This window comes from Lithobates pipiens, unplaced genomic scaffold, assembly GCF_037356315.1.
Source record: "Lithobates pipiens isolate NorthernLeopardFrog02 unplaced genomic scaffold, aLitPip1_a1.2 Scaffold_25, whole genome shotgun sequence".
NCBI classification, from domain to species: Eukaryota; Metazoa; Chordata; class Amphibia; order Anura; family Ranidae; genus Lithobates; species Lithobates pipiens.
The window spans coordinates 66,210,022-66,229,461 of record NW_027507787.1 but is presented as its reverse complement, the minus strand read 5'-3'; the positions used below and the strand labels follow the sequence as shown (position 1 = coordinate 66,229,461).

At 43.5% G+C, this 19,440-nt stretch overlaps 1 protein-coding gene across 2 annotated transcripts in view; it reads left to right on the top strand.

Moving 5' to 3' along the window:
* CDH23 (cadherin related 23) overlaps nt 1-19,440 on the top strand; it is a 1,769,196-nt gene that overhangs the window by 1,389,617 nt on the left and 360,139 nt on the right. For both annotated transcript variants that reach the window (XM_077454574.1, XM_077454575.1), the window contains exon 28: nt 15,571-15,631. In XM_077454574.1, the coding sequence (XP_077310700.1) occupies nt 15,571-15,631 (61 nt within the window). The remainder of the gene's footprint in view (nt 1-15,570; nt 15,632-19,440) is intronic.

The window sequence follows — 19,440 nt, the reverse complement described above, 5'->3', positions numbered from 1 at the left end:
GGCCAATAGGATCACTTCGCTTCTCCTTTCGGCTAATCAGTAAACGGGCCAGGAGGAGAAACAGTGACAGTAGTGAATATTAATTTGTCATTGTCACAAAACTGGGTAGGATCACCCTTTATTGAAGCATATTATAGCCTCTGGCTCTAATCTTGTGCTTAAAAAAAAAAAAAAAAACATCCAGTGCCCGGCATGTAGATTAGGGGGCCGGATGAATGGATGGGTGGGGTGAGGTCCGTGCGCCCTGCATTACGGACCACCACGGTTCACCACCCAAATGACTAAAAGGGGTTAATTTACTAAAACTGGAAAATGAAAAATCTGGTGCAGCTGTGCATGGTAGGCAATCCTCTTTTAACTTCAGCTTGCTTAATTAAACTTTAACAAAAAAAAAAAAAAAAACCCTGGAAGCTGATTGGTTTCTATGCAGAGCAGATTTTGCCAGTTTTTGTAAATCAACCCCAGAGGGTCTACAAATATTTTGGGTGAATCAGGTTAGTGCAGTCATTTTGCATTAATATCATCTTTCTGAATCTAACAATTGCAGTTACAACATTCAGTATTTAGATATTTTAATCTGAAATTTAGAAGGAACAAGCAAACCACAGTCAGATGTCATTCTGTTGTGTCTGGGTTGAGGTTGTCTCAGAAAATGTGGTTTCATATAATGCTGAAAGCTATGCTTTTATAGACAATTGTGCAATTTAGATTGTTAGAGCCAACACCAACAATGTAAAAACAGTTCTTTTATATTTAAAACTATTTAAATAAAATAACATTATGGGCAAATTAGAACATACAACAGATGCATGAAGTGTTACTATAGCAAAAGAATCAGCAATGAAACCTAGCATGAAAAATGTGGTGTATTTGTGGATACAGAACTTAAAACAGATGCCATATCAAAATTTAACACTAGGTGGCAGCACTGTCACACTTTTAACATATTTGTTAGTTACTATTAAGAATGAGAGTTTAAAAACCTTTTTCCGGCATTTAGACACAATTCTTTATACAGAGTTATCAATAAGGCTTTACTCACTAAAGTTCCATTTTTATAATTGTGAGAAAGTTATTTCTGAATCTGTAGTTCCCCTTCATTAACTAATTAATGTATTATTCATTAATTAATGTATTATTATCACTAGACAGACATAAAGTGCTTGGCTATGTAAAAATGCAGTTTAAGAGAGAGAGGTTCTGCATAGATAAGGATTTGGTCTAATGTTATCTTAAAGCTGAAGTACATGTATGGCTTTTTTTTTTTTTTTTTTTTTGCATACTTACATTGGTCCAAGCACATATTTACTTTCGTCCACCTTGGGCCAATGTAAGTATGCATGTGCCTTGATGGCTGCTATCTTTTGGGTCCTATGCCAAGCGACTGCTCTGCTGCATAGTTGGCACAGGCATCATTCAAAGAATGCAAAGCTTTATCTGATTGGTTGAGATGAAGATATGGGGTGGTGATGCCATGATCTCCACCTTGTACAATCAGAGAATGCTGTAGGGCACATACATACATAAATTGGTCCAAGCTGAACCAATGTAGCCAAGCAAAGCCAGGCATTTTTAATTAGCTACTCATACTTAATCCACTGTAAGAATAAGGGTCAGTAATTTTGTTACATATAGTTACATAGTAGGTGAGGTTGAAAAAAGACACAAGTCCATCAAGTCCAACCTATGTGTGTGATCATAATACAAAATCTTTGCCTATCTCATGGGGTACCCATCAGGACTATGCTCTCTCACCCCTCCTAAATGCATTGCTAATAGAACCGCTGACTTCTTATATCTTTGCAGATTATATTTGATCTCCACAAAGGGAACTTAGAAGAATGCATTTCTGTATATGCAAACGATTAACCAGTTTACCTGGCTGCCCCACAATCTTCCCTTGACTGTACTCTCCAAATTATTAGCAAATGCTTGTGGTCTCAAGTTAGCTAGAATACGTCTGTCATATTCTTAGAGATTCAGAAGCCAAAGGATCTCTCATGGGTCCTCTTTTTTTTTTTCTTTTCTTTTTTTTCCAATTCTTTAATTAAATAAAGCATACAGTGATACAGAAACCTCAACAATATTGAACATAAAGTGGATCTTCTCTGCATACAAGATCCCTTACACTGACATCCCATTGGCATCAATGGTATAAACATATGAAATGCAGCTCATACATTGTGCTTCAAGGGCTAAGAAGTCTCCGTAACCCACACAGTATTTCTTTTTGTTTTTCTTTTAACGGTTAACACCGTTATTAAATGGGTTGAGAGATCAGGAATGCTCCGAGGGGCCACGGAGCAAAAGAGAACAAAAGCAAAAGTATAGAGTAGAGGGGGAGGGGGAACCTCATCCAGGGAGCCTTTCCTCAAGACCCACCTCTCAGGAGAGTTAAGTCACCAATTCCACATGCTCCTCAGAATAAACAAACTCGTGCCAATAATACATTTTTTTTTTATTTCTCTCGGATGCTCCTATCCGTGGCCACCAGGTCCTCCATTGCATTGCTACCTTTTTCAGCCACGCGGCCACACTCGGCAGCTGTGTCTGCTTACAGCACAGTGGGATACAGCTCTTTGCTGCTGTGAGCATGAGAGGCAAAATGGATTTCTTATAGATCTTGCTTGAAATCTCATGGTGGTGTAGGAGGAAAACGCAGGGGTCCAAGGTAACTCGTGTTGGTTCATGTGGTGAACCTCAGGCCAGGAAGAATGCAAGAGACAACAGGACCAGAAGATGTGAAGGAGAGACCCCGGTTCCTCCCCACATCTCCAGCCTAGATCTGTGCTTTGAGGGAACATCCTGTGGAACCTCGCTGGCGTATAGTACCACCTCGTCAGTACCTTCTAACCTGCTTCCTGATGGTTACCCCAAACAGAGGTTTTACAAGAGAAGAGAAGAATTCTCTCCACTTGCCTCTCAGTGAACTGAAGTCTAGAGTCCTGCTCCCACTTAGATATGTAGGAAGGTCTGAAATTCAGGGGGTGGCTCTAGTAGTAATTGGTAGGTCTGGGATACCACATGGCGTGTAGGGGACTGTTCCAGACACATTAGCTCAAAAGTAGTAAGGCTCCTCCTGAAGGGTTCTGGGGAAGGTAAAGATCCAATGAAATGAGCTAGCTGTAATTTTTGCCAGAAAGAAAGGCCCAGCAGAGATGGGTCATCCATGATTCGTTACCTGGTCATCCACTGTCCGTTTATGAGGAAGCGTCAGGCCTGGGATCAGTCAATCCCTTTCAGATCCTGGAATCTAGGGTCATGGAGTCCCGGGCTGAAGGCAGGTGGTCACCAATACAACGCATCCAACTGGGTTCCAGTGAGGAGTCCTTCCTCCTGTACCCACTGTTTTAGAGGACCATGATGACACCAGTCCAGGATTCGTGCCAGGTGGCAAGCCATGTGATAAAGGTTGGCACCCGGCAAAGCCGTGCCGCCCATCATTTTTGGCAGTCGCAGAATAGACTTGGCCAACCGCGAGGCCTTCTGGGCCCAGAGGAAAGATGTAATAGCGCGTTTCACTGCTCTAAGGAACCCAGAATCCAGATGGGAAGGGCCTGAAGATGGTACAAAAATGGGGGAATAATGTTTATTTTTACAATCCCACAACAACCAAACCAGGAAAAAAGTCCACGCTGCCAAGACAGGAGTTCTTTTTTAATGGCCGTCAGCAAGGGAGGAAAATTGAGGGGAAATATGTCTTCTGCCCTACTGGGTAAAAGGATGCCCAGATATTTGATGTGTGACATTGCCCCTCATGGGTCCTCTTAAAGTGATTATAAACTATCACCTTGTAAAACAGCCCATTCAGTTTAAAATGAAAGAAATGAAATATGAAATGAAAAGCAAAACACTTGCATATAGATAAGAGCTGGGTAAGGAGAAGCAACAGTACACTGATCTTCCCAGTAAAACGCTGTGTGGAGGGGAGGGGGGGTGATGGGGTTTGTGTCAGGACAAGTCTGGTCATTGGAGGAGAGCAGCCCGAGTTCCCAGCACAGCTAGAGAACTGACCATGGTGTGCTCTTATACTTAGTGTGGTCAGTTATAAATAGGAACGCAGAGGGACTGGCAGGAACACCAGGGATTTCACACAAAGGAAGCAATACAAAGAGAACAGGATACTTTCTCATACAGGTATATGGTACAGAATAAAAAAAGGTGTGCTACCGACCCAAATAAAACAATCTATAACTTAGTTTGCTGCAATCAAAAAATATGTACCACCCAGTGGGTAGAATATTAAAAAAAATATTTAAAATATGTGGATTGCACTAACTACTATACAAATACCACTCTTAAACATATATATATATATATATATATATATATATATATATATATATATATATATATATATATATATTGTGGCAGCAGGCAGGTAAAGTCACCTGGTTGTATCCAGGATGGTAAATATGTGTGTCCTAGATTCAGGCTTTATGCAGACTTTTACAATTAGAGGGGAAGAGTTAATGAGCCCAGCTGAAGTAAGTGGGCTCATTAAGACCTCTACAAAAAACCCCAGCATGCTTAGGGAGATGCTCCATCCTGGAACCAGTTTTGTGTGTATAGACTGGGGAGTCTGAGATCTGTTCTGTGCGGTGAGTTAACGCCTATGTGGCAAACCCCTACAATAGAGACAGGGACTGGGGCAGCACAAGGCTGCACCCAGTTGTTAGACAGGGAGTCTACGTGTGTAGTTAGAGGTCAAGCTGACCAGGATTTATTTTCTTGTTTTATTTTGTTTGGCTGTTATATGTATCACTGCATGTAGCCTAAATAAACCGGATCTTTTGTTTTTTGAACCTACACCGCTGTCTGCTGTGCCTGACTTTGTGTTGTGAACCCATCCAGGGGGTCACACACACCCGCTGCCGAGCTAACCCCTCACAGTTGGTGGAGAATTTTGGCACTTTTTTTTTTGTTAAGGCCAGCATGGAGGAGATACTGAGACAGCTGGCTCTAGCAAATGCAATCCAGCAACAAGCAAATGCAAATCAGCAGCAAACAAATGCAGGTTTACAAAAGAGCCTTGCAGCCCAGCAGCAGATAAATGCAACTTTGCAGCAGAGTTTGGAAAATCAGCAAAAGGCTCACCAGCAGAGTTTGGAAGCTCAGCAACAAGCCCAGCAGCGATCTGAAGCCCGCTTCATAGACCTGTTGCAGAAGCAAGAGCAGAATTTTCAACAGAAAATAGAGACATTAATACAGCAACGTCCGCAGACCAATGAAGCAAGTGGTTACAATAATACCGCATCCTTTGGGGTGAGCCGTTTACTGACAAAAATGACTGGAGAGGATGATCCGGAGGCGTTTTTGACCACATTTGAAAGGACTGCTGAAAGGGAAAAGTGGCCTAAGGAGCAATGGGCTGGACTGGTGGCCCCTCTGTTAACTGGGGAATCGCAGAAAGCTTATTATGACTTAGAGCCTGACCAAGCAAAAGACTATGTGGTGCTAAAAGCAGAAATATTGGCACGGCTGGGTGTCACCCTGGCCGTCCGGGCTCAGCGTGTGCATAACTGGACTTTTCAGGTTGGAAAACCTCCCAGGTCTCAAATGTATGATCTCATTCACCTGAGCAGGAAGTGGCTGCAGCCAGAGACTTTGACTGCACCAAACATTGTGGAACGTGTGGTTATGGATCGTTTCCTGAGAGCTCTTCCTACTGCCATCCAAAAATGGGTAAGCCATGGAGACCCAGAAAATGCAGATAAACTTGTGGATCTGGTTGAGAGGTACTTGGCTACAGAGAACTTGACCACCTCTTCCAGGGACTCACGGACTTTCCCCCCTAAGACCAGATCATCCCCAGTGACGGGTAAGATGACTCCAAGGGGTGAGGGTGGAGAGAGTGAGAGGGTGGGAGTTCTACCTAAGGTCTGGTGGGAGCAGCCCAGGAAGCCCATGCTGCAAGAGGCAGCGAAAAAGATTGCCCAGTTGTGGATGAGCCTATGCAATGTGACTTTATAAGGGAGAGACGTCAGTCGCTGTTTGCGACAGTTGCATGCACTGCCATTCGGGGACCTGAGAGACATTTATGTAAAATGTGTATTAATGGTAGGCATGTTGATGTGTTGCTAGATTCAGGTAGCCTGGTAACATTGATAAAAGCTGAATTAGTTACTACAGAGGTCTCTGGGAAGAACAGGGTGGCTGTTATTTGTGTGCATGGGGACACCCGAGAGTATCCTGTAACTTCAGTGTTTTTTGAGACCCCCAAAGGTAACCTCTCTCATCAGGTGGGGTTAGTGTCTCACTTACCACATGATGCTATTGTGGGAAGGGATTTTCCAAAATTCTGGGAACTCTGGGATTGTCCTGAGCCCCCCGTTGGTGCCCCTATAAACCAGGAAGATGACCAGAATTCCTCTGGGAGTGGTGAGGACTCTCCTGAATTTCCCTTGTCGGTATTGGCGGGGGAAACTCGAGAAACTGGGGAGGAGCCAACATCCTCAGATGAAAACATGCCGTCTGTGGAGTTTTCGGATCTTGAGGTTCACAGGGAAAGTTTTGCCACAGAACAGTTAAAAGACCCCACCCTAATAAAGGCACGGGAAAATGTGGTGAAAATAGATGGCGAGTTAGTGAACCCAGATAAGACTTGCACTTACCCGTACTTCACTGTGGAAAGGGACCTGCTGTATCGAGTGGCTCAAAGGGCAGAAGAAACCATTGAGCAACTTGTGGTGCCCAAACCTTACAGGAAGTTGGTGTTAGAATTGGCCCATGGGCACATTCTGGGAGGTCATCTGGGGACCGAAAAAACCAGAGAGAGGGTACTGCAGAGATTCTATTGGCCTGGGGTCATGAAGGAAACAGAAAATTATTGTTCCTCCTGCCCTGTGTGTCAGAAGTCGGCACCTATGCCACATTTCCGTCACCCGCTGGTACCTCTTCCTATCATTGAGGTCCCCTTTGAAAGGATCGCAATGGATTTGGTAGGTCCGATAATGAAGTCCGCTAGGGGGCATCAGTACATTTTGGTTATATTGGACTATGCCACCCGTTATCCGGAAGCAATTCCTCTTCGAAATACCTCGGCCAAAACCATAGCCAAAGAGCTATCTCTTGTTTTTAGCCGCGTGGGTATTTGTAAGGAACTGCTTACGGACCAAGGTACACCCTTTATGTCCCGGGTTATGAAAGAATTATGCAAGTTGTACAAAGTGAAGCAATTGCGTACATCTGTGTATCACCCCCAAACAGATGGGTTGGTTGAAAGATTCAACAAAACCCTAAAACAAATGTTAAAGAAGGTGGTGGATAGAGATGGAAAGAATTGGGATTGTCTAATACCCTATCTGATGTTTGCCATTAGGGAGGTACCCCAATCCTCTACGGGTTTCTCACCCTTCGAGTTGCTCTATGGGAGACACCCAAGAGGGCTGCTGGATATCGCCAAGGAAACTTGGGAAAATGAGAGTTCTCCTCACAGGAGTGTGATTGAGCATGTTGCCCTGATGCAAGATAGAATTGCACAGGTAATGCCAATTGTAAAGGAACATTTAACCCAAACGCAGTTAGCACAGCAGAGAGTGTACAACCGTGGGGCCAAGACCCGTACTTTTTCCCCGGGGGATAGGGTCTTGGTGCTAGTCCCTACGGTTGAAAGCAAATTTCTGGCCAAATGGCAAGGTCCATATGAAGTAATTGAAAAAATTAGTGAGGTGAACTACAGGGTTAGACAGCCAGGAAGGCGAAAGCCGGAGCAGATCTATCACGTCAATCTGCTGAAAGCCTGGAGGGATAGGGAATCCCTAGTCGCAGAGACTTTGTCACAAGTACAGCCTGATTGCTTAGTTCCTGAGGTTGGAATAGCAGACACCTTATCGAAAGCCCAACAACAGGAGGTTAAAGAGTTTGTACTTCGTAACAAAGAGATTTTCTCTGAGCTGCCGGGACAAACATCTGGCGTAGAGCATGACATTATCACCCCGCCAGGAGAAAGGGTAAAACTAAAACCTTATAGAATACCAGAGGCCCGACGGGAGGCAATACGTGGGGAGGTTCAAAGGATGCTGGAATTGGGTGTGATAGAGGAGTCCCAGAGTGACTGGTCCAGTCCTATCGTACTAGTGCCCAAACCTGATGGGAGCTGGCGGTTTTGTAACGATTTTCGACAATTAAATAAAGTTACAAAATTTGACACCTACCCCATGCCGCGTATAGATGAGTTGATTGACCGGCTGGGAACAGCCCGATATATGACAACTCTTGATCTCACCAAAGGGTATTGGCAAATTCCCCTGGCCGAGTCGGCCAAGGAGAAAACTGCGTTTGTAACCCCAGATGGGGCATTCCAATATAAGAGAATGCCGTTTGAGTTACAGAATGCACCGGCAACATTCCAGCGGAAAATGGATAAGATTCTGAGGCCCCATCAGAAATATGCTGCAGCTTACCTGGATGATGTGATTATCCATAGCACAGACTGGGTCTCACATTTGCCAAAAGTACAAGCAGTCGTAGACTCTATCCGGGAAGCTGGGTTTACGGCCAATCCAAAGAAGTGTACCATTGGACAGGAGGAGGCCAAATATCTTGGGTACACTATTGGGAGGGGGGTGATAAAACCCCAAGTCAATAAAGTCGAGGCCATACAGAGTTGGCCACGTCCCAACAGCAAGAAACAGGTACGAGCCTTTCTGGGAATCGCTGGCTATTATCGACGATTCATTCCCCATTTTGCTTCTCAGGCTGTGCCCCTCACCAACCTGACAAAAGGGAAAGAGTCGGTTATGGTTAAATGGTCCCCAGAGGCTGAGGAAGCATTTCAGTCCTTAAAAACAGCCTTATGTAGCCAGCCAGTGTTGTACTCACCAGACTTCTCTAAGGACTTTGTTGTACAAACTGATGCATCAGACGTTGGGTTAGGAGCAGTGTTATCCCAGGTCTGGAACGGGGAAGAGCACCCAGTCATTTACCTCAGCAGGAAGTTAAAGTCCCATGAGGTAAATTACTCCACGATTGAGAAGCAATGTTTAGCAGTGAAGTGGGCTCTAGATTCCCTTCGGTACTATCTGCTAGGTAGGCACTTTGACCTGGTGACTGATCACGCTCCTTTAAAGTGGATGGCTCAGAACAAGGAGACCAATAGAAGGGTAAATAGGTGGTTCCTGGCCCTACAGGAATTTAACTTTACAGTTAAGCATCGCCCTGGTGTTAAAATGGGGAATGTGGATGCTTTGTCTCGGATACATGCGTGTCTGACTGCTGGTGTTACAAACCCAAGGTTGAAACAAGAGGGGGGGGTATGTGGCAGCAGGCAGGTAAAGTCACCTGGTTGTATCCAGGATGGTAAATATGTGTGTCCTAGATTCAGGCTTTATGCAGACTTTTACAATTAGAGGGGAAGAGTTAATGAGCCCAGCTGAAGTAAGTGGGCTCATTAAGACCTCTACAAAAAACCCCAGCATGCTTAGGGAGATGCTCCATCCTGGAACCAGTTTTGTGTGTATAGACTGGGGAGTCTGAGATCTGTTCTGTGCGGTGAGTTAACGCCTGTGTGGCAAACCCCTACAATAGAGACAGGGACTGGGGCAGCACAAGGCTGCACCCAGTTGTTAGACAGGGAGTCTACGTGTGTAGTTAGAGGTCAAGCTGACCAGGATTTATTTTCTTGTTTTATTTTGTTTGGCTGTTATATGTATCACTGCATGTAGCCTAAATAAACTGGATCTTTTGTTTTTTGAACCTACACCGCTGTCTGCTGTGCCTGACTTTGTGTTGTGAACCCATCCAGGGGGTCACACACACCCGCTGCCGAGCTAACCCCTCACAATATATATATATATATATATATATATATATATATATATATATATATATATATATATATATATATATATATATATATATATATATATATATAAAACATGAATAGATTCTTAATGACGTGTCTAGCTGTGCCACCTAATCATAATATTAACTCTATGAAAACGTCATCACTTAAACAAAGTACCTTACAAAATACTTTACGATATTGCCAGTGACTGATCACCAAAAAGTGCAAGTGCCACACACTTACAGGGACAGATTAGGAGACAGATCGAGATTCCCTTCTCTATATACACGGCTAGGTTAGCTTGGTGCCGGTGTCATGTCAAATAGTGTCCCCCGTTGGATAGTCTCCACTGTGTACTACGCATGCGCAGTACACAGGACAAGCAGATTCCGAAAATGTCCAAAGATGAACAGCGCCTGCGCCATGAGTCCAGGTTCAAGCCCCACCACCCAAGTGGACACAGAGTTAGAATAAAAATAGCTGAGCGAAGCGAGGCCGTGCCCGAAATGTGGCGAGCGAAGTGAGCCCGCGAGGGAGGGGCACTCTAATATGTGCAGCCCTATGTCCACTTGGATGGTGGGGCTTGCACCTGGACTCACGGCGCAGGCGCCGTTCATCTTCGGCGTTTTTCCAAATATCCTTGTGCTCCGTACTGCGCAAGCGCTGAACCTGCGCAGTACACAGCGGACACTATTCGATAGGTGGACATTTTTGGACAGAACATCGGCTTATGGGTACTGAAGCATGCGAGTTTAACTGTATGTTTTTTAACCTTTTTAAATAAATAATAGTTTTATACTACACTATGATGGCTATCCATATGTCTTTATGAGAAACAATAGAGCAAGAGGCATTAATACACTGCTCGGAAAGGCTGCTGGGGGGTCCATCTTTTAATGAAGTGGTTATCCTAAATGAACCAAAGGCGTACATTTTGGTTTATCTGGTGAGTGGTCATTACACTAGGTGGCGGTGGAGTCACGTTTTAATGGTGGATATAGAAGCACTTAACACTGGAAAGGAAAGCCATTATTGCACTAAAGTGATCACTCACTGAGGACATCTATTGTACTGTGGCATAAACTTTTTATGTTGATTTCCTATGGACTGAGAGCAACAATTTGCAAAAGCATTCTTTCAGCATTTTCTTTAGTATTTTTTTTATTTTTTATTAAAAATTTTCTTGATTTATGGCACTTGCACTTTTTGGTGATCAGTCACTGGCAATATCGTAAAGTATATTGTAAGGTACTTTGTTTAAGTGATGTTTTCATAGAGTTAATATTATGATTAGGTGGCACAGCGAGACATGTCAGTAAGAATCTATTCATGTTTTATATATATATATATATATATATATGTGTTTAAGAGTGGTATTTGTATAGTAGTTAGTGCAATTCACATATTTTAAATATACGGTACAGCAGGCGCATATCAGGAACATGAAGTGTTGGGTTTTACATGTTCTATAAGACAACCACAAATTCAAATACTTGGAAGATGTCTGACTTCTTTGTTTGAACAAAATGTTTTTAATCTAATATTCTGTCTCTCCACTTGACTGCACTTGGCAGTAATTTTTATTTACAAAAATGTTCTGTATTCACATCTCTCTCATGGGACAGTTCATCTAATTTTTTCTCCAGACATATTTTATAATCCAAAATGTTTTATATGTATTTCCGTCCAATACACATTTGGTTTATATGCTACTACTAATAACTGTACAGCCCTGAAGGCTCCAAATATGTCCACCTATGAGTGAGAAAATGGGTCTACATGTGGCTCCTATCTTTACTTAAGCGCAATCAAATCAAAGACATGCAGGTAGGTTAATTGGCTTCTGTCCAAAATTGGCCCCAGTATATGAATGAGGACCTTGGATTGTGGGCTCCTTGAGGGTAGGGACTGATGTGAGCGTGCAATGTACAGGGATAGGGACAATTGTAGACACTCACTCAGGTTGAACTGGATGGACTGGTGTCTTTATTCAACCTTACAAACTATGAAACTATGAAACTATGAAAGCTTTCTCCAGTCCACAAGCATTCCATTTGGGCTAACCATGAGTTGTTCATTTGTTCCCTCCTAAAGTGTGTCGGGTCCAAAATGTGTTTATCAGTTATCCTAAGAAAATAAATGTAAGCCCAAGGCAAGGATTGGCTACTTCTATCCGAGCAGCATCTGCCTCACATGACCGATCCCTGACCACAATTGAAAGCCGGTAATAGTTTTTAGAAGTATGCCAGTAAGACTCAGAGAGGGCATTTTCTAGATGACAGGTAAACATACGACTGCTCTCAGTGCTTTCCTGGGCAGCATTCTGAGTAAACGGACCCAAAGTCTGTATTTGACCTAAGGTCTCTTCAAAAAGGAATTTCAAATAAACCTCTTTGTAAAAGCCAATACAATCTTTTGCAATGCTACTTACCCAGACAATTGAGTGGATCCAAAATACGAGCAAAAAAAAAAAAGGGGGGGGGAGGGAAAGGATTTCAAGGGTGCCATTCTTAACCCCAAGAAAGTGAATTCTCGGTTAATTTAAAATACAAAGTTAATTTTATTCATTTACAAAAATTCCTTAGACATAACTGTAGCACTGACCCCTGAAGGCGCTGCTGGTTTTATTGGGCTTACCTTTACCTTCTTGACCTTGTTTCTGTCTAGGGTTTCCCATGGTAGATGGCCCAAAGAAATGCAGAAACTGACACTAGAACTTCTTTTGGGTTAATTATTTTGAAATATAAACAAGATGTCTCAGTTTAGGGTAGAGGGTTAGGAGGAAGTTCAGGTACTTTGGACTGTCAAAAATGGAAAGTCTTTATAGAAAGAATCCAGAGAATAACCGTTTCACAGCTGGATTTTCACAACCCCCGGATAGACCTCCTCTCACTAGGCCTAGCAGCCAGTAGGGTGTTAAGTAAAGTAAAGTAAAGTCTCTGCCACAGACTTGAGCATAAAATACTTAAGGAAAAGTCTCTGCCACAGACTTGAGCGTAACTGAGGGACATAGACAAACTTTTAGAGCTATCACACGGTAGCAGTATCTCTCAGCCGGTCCGGCGATACCATATGAGTGTGGATCCATGAAGTGTCCTTCAGCTGAGTCTCCAGGCTCCTTCAGAGAAGCCAACCTTGAGCATAGCCTTCTCCTTAAGAGTCCTCCCCTGCATGCTTCTCCAGTTGCTGGGCCTCTCCTTAGATGAGACAGCACTGGACCACCCTTGAATCAACAGGCCTTGACATCCATTCAGGCCTGTCCCTGCAGTTGCTTCGCCTCGGGCTATCCAGCCCCGAGACTTGGAAATGCATGGAACCACACCCCAGGCCGGGAGGGCCATGGGGGCTGGTCAGAAGGACCAGAACCAAACAGACAGAAAATCCTCTGGCACAGAACCCCATAACACATGATGCCAGCACCTTAAATACCACCTCCCAGAGTGCACAGCAGGAGAACACACCCACTGGGCTGGTTCTGAGAAAATGTGGCACTCAATACACTCAGCTAAACTGCGTTCTACCACTTGCCAGTGGTGACAGCGACACCTGCGGCCAAGGAGAACCCAGTGAAACCCAGGTGGACTGGTACTGAAATCATAATTTGGTAAAATTGGCCCTAAAACCCAACTGTGGTTTCAGGAATGTTAATTTCGAAAAACATGTAGTGCATGCTCGTCAGGAGCCAGCGCTACATAACCAGATCCATAAACATTTTAGTGCCAGTCCAACAGCATGCATCCATGACCTGCATGAGGGGGTCATGGAGGCATGCCGTTGGGCTGGCTAACATATTTTGAAATCTTGCAAGTATACTTTGTGCTGGTTGACGTTTGGCCTTCAAGAGAGGATGGTTTACTTATGAAGATACTGTCTCATATGATGTCTATCTACTGGAACAGTGTTTTTCTTTGCCCTTCTGCGATTCCTACAAGCCATTTTTACTATGTGCTCGTTCAATGCATTTTAGCGTCACCAGATCTTGGTCATATATATGGTCTCCTTAGGAAGCCAGTTAACGGCAAAGTGCATAGAGACCAGCACCTAATTGTTTTCTGCAATGTGGCCAAGATTTAGGTATTATGATATATGTATTTTGAACATCATTCTCTATATCTATACCTATGGGCTATGGTTTAGCAGAATGAGTGCCTTTCTTAGGGAGCCTCCTACATGCAACATGTAATTGCACTGAAATGTTTTCATGGATATAGTTATGTCTAAGGAATAAAGTTGTATTTTAACCACCTCCCACTCGCGCTACAGCTGAAAGACCCCTACAGCACAGGCTCACATTGCCGGGAGGACATCCTCCTGGGATTGCGCTTCCTGCGTGCCCCCTGGGGCACGCATTCGCACAGATCTGTGATCTGATGACAGTTCAGGGTAAAGGTCCAATTACAGCAGCTCTTTACCATGTGCCAGCTGTGTCCAATCACAGTGGATCACAGTGTAAACAGAATTTGCCGGTTATTGGTAATTCTCCCCTCACGCTGCCAGCACATGAAGAGAGGAGAGCCAATAACTGGCAAATCCACATAAGGGACATCTACACTTCTTATCAGTGCAGCCTCAATAGGGCCCATGAGTGCAGCCAATCTGTGCCCATCAGTGTTGCCCATAAGTGCTGCCAATCAGTGCCATCCCATCAGTGCCCAGTCTATCAGTGCCCATTAATGCAGCCTATCCATGTCCATCAGTGCAGCCTCATCAGCACACATCAGTGAAGAAGAAAAATTACTTATTAAGAATTTTTTTTAACAGAAACACAGAAAAACGTTGTTTTTCAAAATTGTTGGTCTTTTTTCGTTTGTTTAGCCAAACAAAAAAAAAAAAAAAAAACAATGGTAAGTAAATACCACCAAAAGAAAGCTCTATCTTTCTAAAAAAAAAAATGATAAAAATTTTGGTTACAGTGTTGCATGACAGCGCAATTGTCATTCAAACTGTGACAGCACTGAAATCTGAAAATTGGCCTTGGCAGGAAGGAGGTGAAAGTAAATTAACTAGTAATTTATTAGTATTCACTTTCTTGGGGTTAAGAATGGCACCTTCTTTTTTTTCAAATTCATTTTTTTTCCATATTTTTGTTCTTCTCATATGTCTGTGGATGTGGTGCCAAATCTGCGAATTGTGCTCTGTTTTTCCAAATAACCCAACATTGCATGGTCCAAACATGAACTCTTTTTTTTTTTTTTTTTTTGTGGTGTTCTTGCCCACCATATTTTCCCCGGTTTACTTTTGGCCTGACTCCCACCTTATATTAGATCCATGATATGTGTATGTGATTGCCAACCACAAGGTAATGGAAGTGTACAGCTACACATAACTCAGACAGACTGGGACACTACAAAATACTATTAAGAAACCCTAACCCAAAACTTGGCAGAAGTGCATATATAAAGTCAAAGCTTCCCATGACTTTAAACATTGTGCACATGAAAAGCATGGCACAATGTTTTTTTTTTTCCTTATTGCCTATAACAATTATTTAACTTCCTTTATTTGTTTTAAAACCAGGACTGTAAAAATGAGAGATGAAAGCTTTTGCTAAGCACAACAAAAAATATTTCCTCTAGCATATACTTGATTTATCAGGCCTTAATAGAATATTTATTGGCTTAACTGTTAAGATATGGCAATTTTACTTCCATTTAGTTTAAAGTCACATTCATTGTGTTATTTAAAAGTAAAAGAACATTAAATTTGTTTTTGTAGTTATTTATTTTTGCTTCCTTTCAAGGTTAAATGGTGGGCATTTTCAGTTTTTTATCTTTTCTTTCCAGCTGGAAGCTAGCGATGCAGACGAAGGGGAGAATGGACGAGTTTGGTACCGTATTGTCAGTGGTAAGCAAACAAAAATATCTCTATCCTCCTTTTCATCTTTGTTCATTGTAGCTTTTGCACATGCAGCATCAAATATTTTTCTGTATATATGTTGTGATCATTTCCAATCATTTATTCATGTGTCATCGAATGAATGAATGTTTGTTCCCAATAAATGCCTCTGGTAACATGCATCATTTTATTAACGGGGTTCATTGTCAATAAAAGAATTGCTTCTTGTTTAGTTCTAAGTTTTAATCTGAAGAATTATTACTTTGGTCAGCTGTATTACAAACTGATTATTCTAAGAAAGCATCCTAAGCATGGCATCCTAAAGTAGCCTTGACAAGAGCCATTGCTGAACACTGCATCTAAAAATTGATCGTTTTTGATGATATGCTAACCTTTTTGTTTCAATACCTTAAGTCACTACTGTGAAACAAATAAGCAGATCAAAACGTATGACTCTTATCTGATTTTCTCAATATACATATTTGTTTTTGGTCAGTGACTCTAATGCCCTGTACACATGATCGGATTTTCCGACAACATATGTTGGATGTAAGCTTGTTGGTGGAAAGTCCGACCGTGTTTATGCTCCATCGAACATTTGTTGTCGGACTTTCCCCCAAGAAATGTTAGCTAGCAGGTTCTCAAATTTTCCACCAACAAATGTTTGTTGTCGAACTTTCCGATCGTGTGTACAAAATTCCATGCATGCTCGGAATCAAGTATGAGCCAGAGATATAACTAGCATTCGTAATGGAGATATCATGTATGTCTTGTACGTCAGCAGTGCTCCCTAAGCACTCAAGGGGCTACCAAGCAGTCATGCAAAAAGATGCCATTTGAGTTGGTCTGCCTAGGGGACAGGAGCCACACTGGGGCAGAGGTTCTGTCAGCTCTGCAGGGGCAGGCTAAGAGGTGGTTGATGCCATGCCAGCTTCAGGCAGGAATGGTTGTATGCGACCATGGCACCAGCCCTCCAACGGGGACACTTGACCCATGTTCCATGTTTAGCGCACATCCTGAATTTGGTGGTGCAGCGTATCTAGTCTAAGGATTAGCCAAACACCCCCCCCCCCCCCCCCGGTTTCGTTCGCACCAGAACATCTGAACAGGCTAAAAATTCGTAAGAACACACAAACACTGTTAAAGTCTATGGGACACGGACATGAAAAATCAAAAGTGCTAATTTCTTTCTCGTACATCACAGGACACAGAGACTCAGTAATTACTGATGGGCTATAGGGTATCACTAGGTGATTGGACACTGGCACACCCTAGACAGGAAGTTCAATCCCCCATATAACCCCTCCCCTTATTGGAGGTACCTCAGTTTTTTCGCCAGTGTCTTCTCCAGGTGTTGGTCACAAGTGAAGATGTGCTGTGCTGAGCTCTGCTGGAATATCCTCACTGGGGCTAGCCACGAAACAAGGTTTTACCTGTAATGCTTCTCTTTTTAGAGAGCTGGACCCCGGGACCCAGTATTTGTTTTTTTCAGCCATATCCCTGGCGGGTGCTTTACGGGGCCAGAACTGCGGATCCCCCTATTCAAGGGGGCCCCAGTCTCTGAAGATTTTTTCCTAACGGAGCCCACCGTGAGAGGTGAAGATTGGGTCTGTTACGCAAACCCTGCAGCTGGATAAGGTAAGTGAGATGCCTCAAGAATTTTTCTAAATCTAGTAGGTTTCTCCTTTAAAGTAAATGTATGCTATACCTAAAAGTCACCACCAGGGGCTGCCACATACCTTTCATGACTGTTCTGTCTGCTTAGTGTCCACGCTCTATGCTCCTCCAGCCATGCTCCAGGAAAAATGAGGGTAAGGGGGTTTTTTCTCTTCTTGGGAATATCCCTCCACGGATTAGGGGGCTGAGGCAGGCCTGGGCTGAGAGCGGTAACATACCACAGCACCGCCACCATTACAGCGGCTTTACATCCACCACTCCCTCTCCTTCGTCCCTGTCTCCCCTCCATGCTTGTCAGCAGAAATTAGAGCCTCGGCTCGTGCGTGAAACGCTCGTTTTTGAAAAATAATGAGGAGCGGGGCGGAGCGCTAGGCACAAAGGCTTTAAAGTGTACTCTCTTTCAGGTGCACACAGCCTATGGAGGGAGACAGAGCTGACATGCGTATGTGAGTGTGGGACACGGGCATTCCCAGGCAGCATTTACTTAAAGGGGTTGTAAAAGAATTTTGTTTTTTGTTTTTTAAATAACAAACATGTTATACTTGCCTCCACTGTGCATCTCATTTTGCACAGAGTGGCCCCGAACCTGGTTTTCTGGGGTCCCTCGGCGGCTGTCTCGGCTTCCCCCCGCAAGGACTCCACAACTTCATGTGAGCTCCCTCGCATGATGTAAAGTGCTTGCGGGCATGCTCCCGTGATACAGCCGGCGGCTATAGCCACTTGCTATATCACTCAGCCCCGCCCCCCAGCGTGCAGCGTCATTGGATGTGATTGACAGCAGCGTGAGCCAATGGCTGCGCTGCTTTCAATCCATCCACTGTAACCAATCAGTGACCAGGCTGATTGATGAAGAGGATGTCGGGGACAAGCATGGGACTTTCGAGGGGTCAGGTAAGTATAACGGGGGGGCTGGGGGGGCCAGTATTGTCAGATGTTTTTTCATCTTAATGCATAGAATGCATTAAGGTGAAAAAACATTTACCTTTACAACCCCTTTAAGCACCGGCCTGAGTCTTGGTAATTCTTGCTGGATTGGTCCGCTCCACATTTAAGTTTCCCGTACCTGAGTAAAGAACCCACTTCTCTGGGTTCACTGAAGCCTCCTCAAACTGCGCATGCCTTTCTTTTTCATAGTTTACTGGAAAAGCTTATTATTCTGAGTGGGATCACCCTGATAAACTTTTTTTTTTTTTCCTCCTTAAAAGTTTTCAACACTTTATCCTATGGAGGAAAAATGTGGGGTATACCGGCGCCATATCCTCCGTAAATAAAAGCCTGACTTGTCCTGTTGACAACGCTCAGATGCTTAGGGATTCAATTGATAAAAAATTGGAATTCCTATTAAAAAACATTTTCTCCTTGACAGGTTCAGTAGCTCAACCTGCAGTGGTAGCAATGGGAGCCTGTCAATATTTGAGAGACCGTGTTAAACAGGTGCTCAAAGCTTTACCTGAACAGCAGGCTCAGGGTTGGCCAACGTACCAGTAGCTTTGTGTTTCGCTGTTGATGCTATCAGAGATTCTATCCTCCAGGCCTCTCGCCTCATGCTTGGGCTGGTACATATGCGTAGAATCCTATGGTTGAAAAATTGGTCAGCCGAATCACCATGTAAGAAACTCCTGGCTGGGTTTCCCTTTTGTGGTGCAAAATAGTTTGGAGAGGATTTGGACAATTATATCCAAAGGATCTCTAGTGGCAAAAGCACCCTTTTATTGGTCAAGAAAAGGAGTAAATGTCCCTCCTTTATACGGGCTCTTTCTCCAGTGCCAGGGGCATCCGTCTCCAGGCAGTCATGATGGCAAAGGGACAAAGGAAGCCCTGGGGGGAGAAGGTCTTGGAAACAAAACACTAAGACCTCCTCATGAAGGGGCGCCTCCGCTCGCTTGAGTGGGGGGAAGACTACTAAAGTTCTAAATTTCAGGACAAATGGGTGGTCTCCACATTAACTCTAGGTTATAAACTAGAGTTCCGAGAATCCCCTTCTCCTCGTTTCCTCAGATCAAATGTACCCATAGAAAAAGGAGTCTCTCTTTCTAGTGTTGGAGCAACTATTGTCACAAAAAGTTATCATGGTGGTATCCACGCAAGAGCAGGGAATGTGGTTTTATTCAAACCTTTTCACGGTACCAAAGCCAAACGGA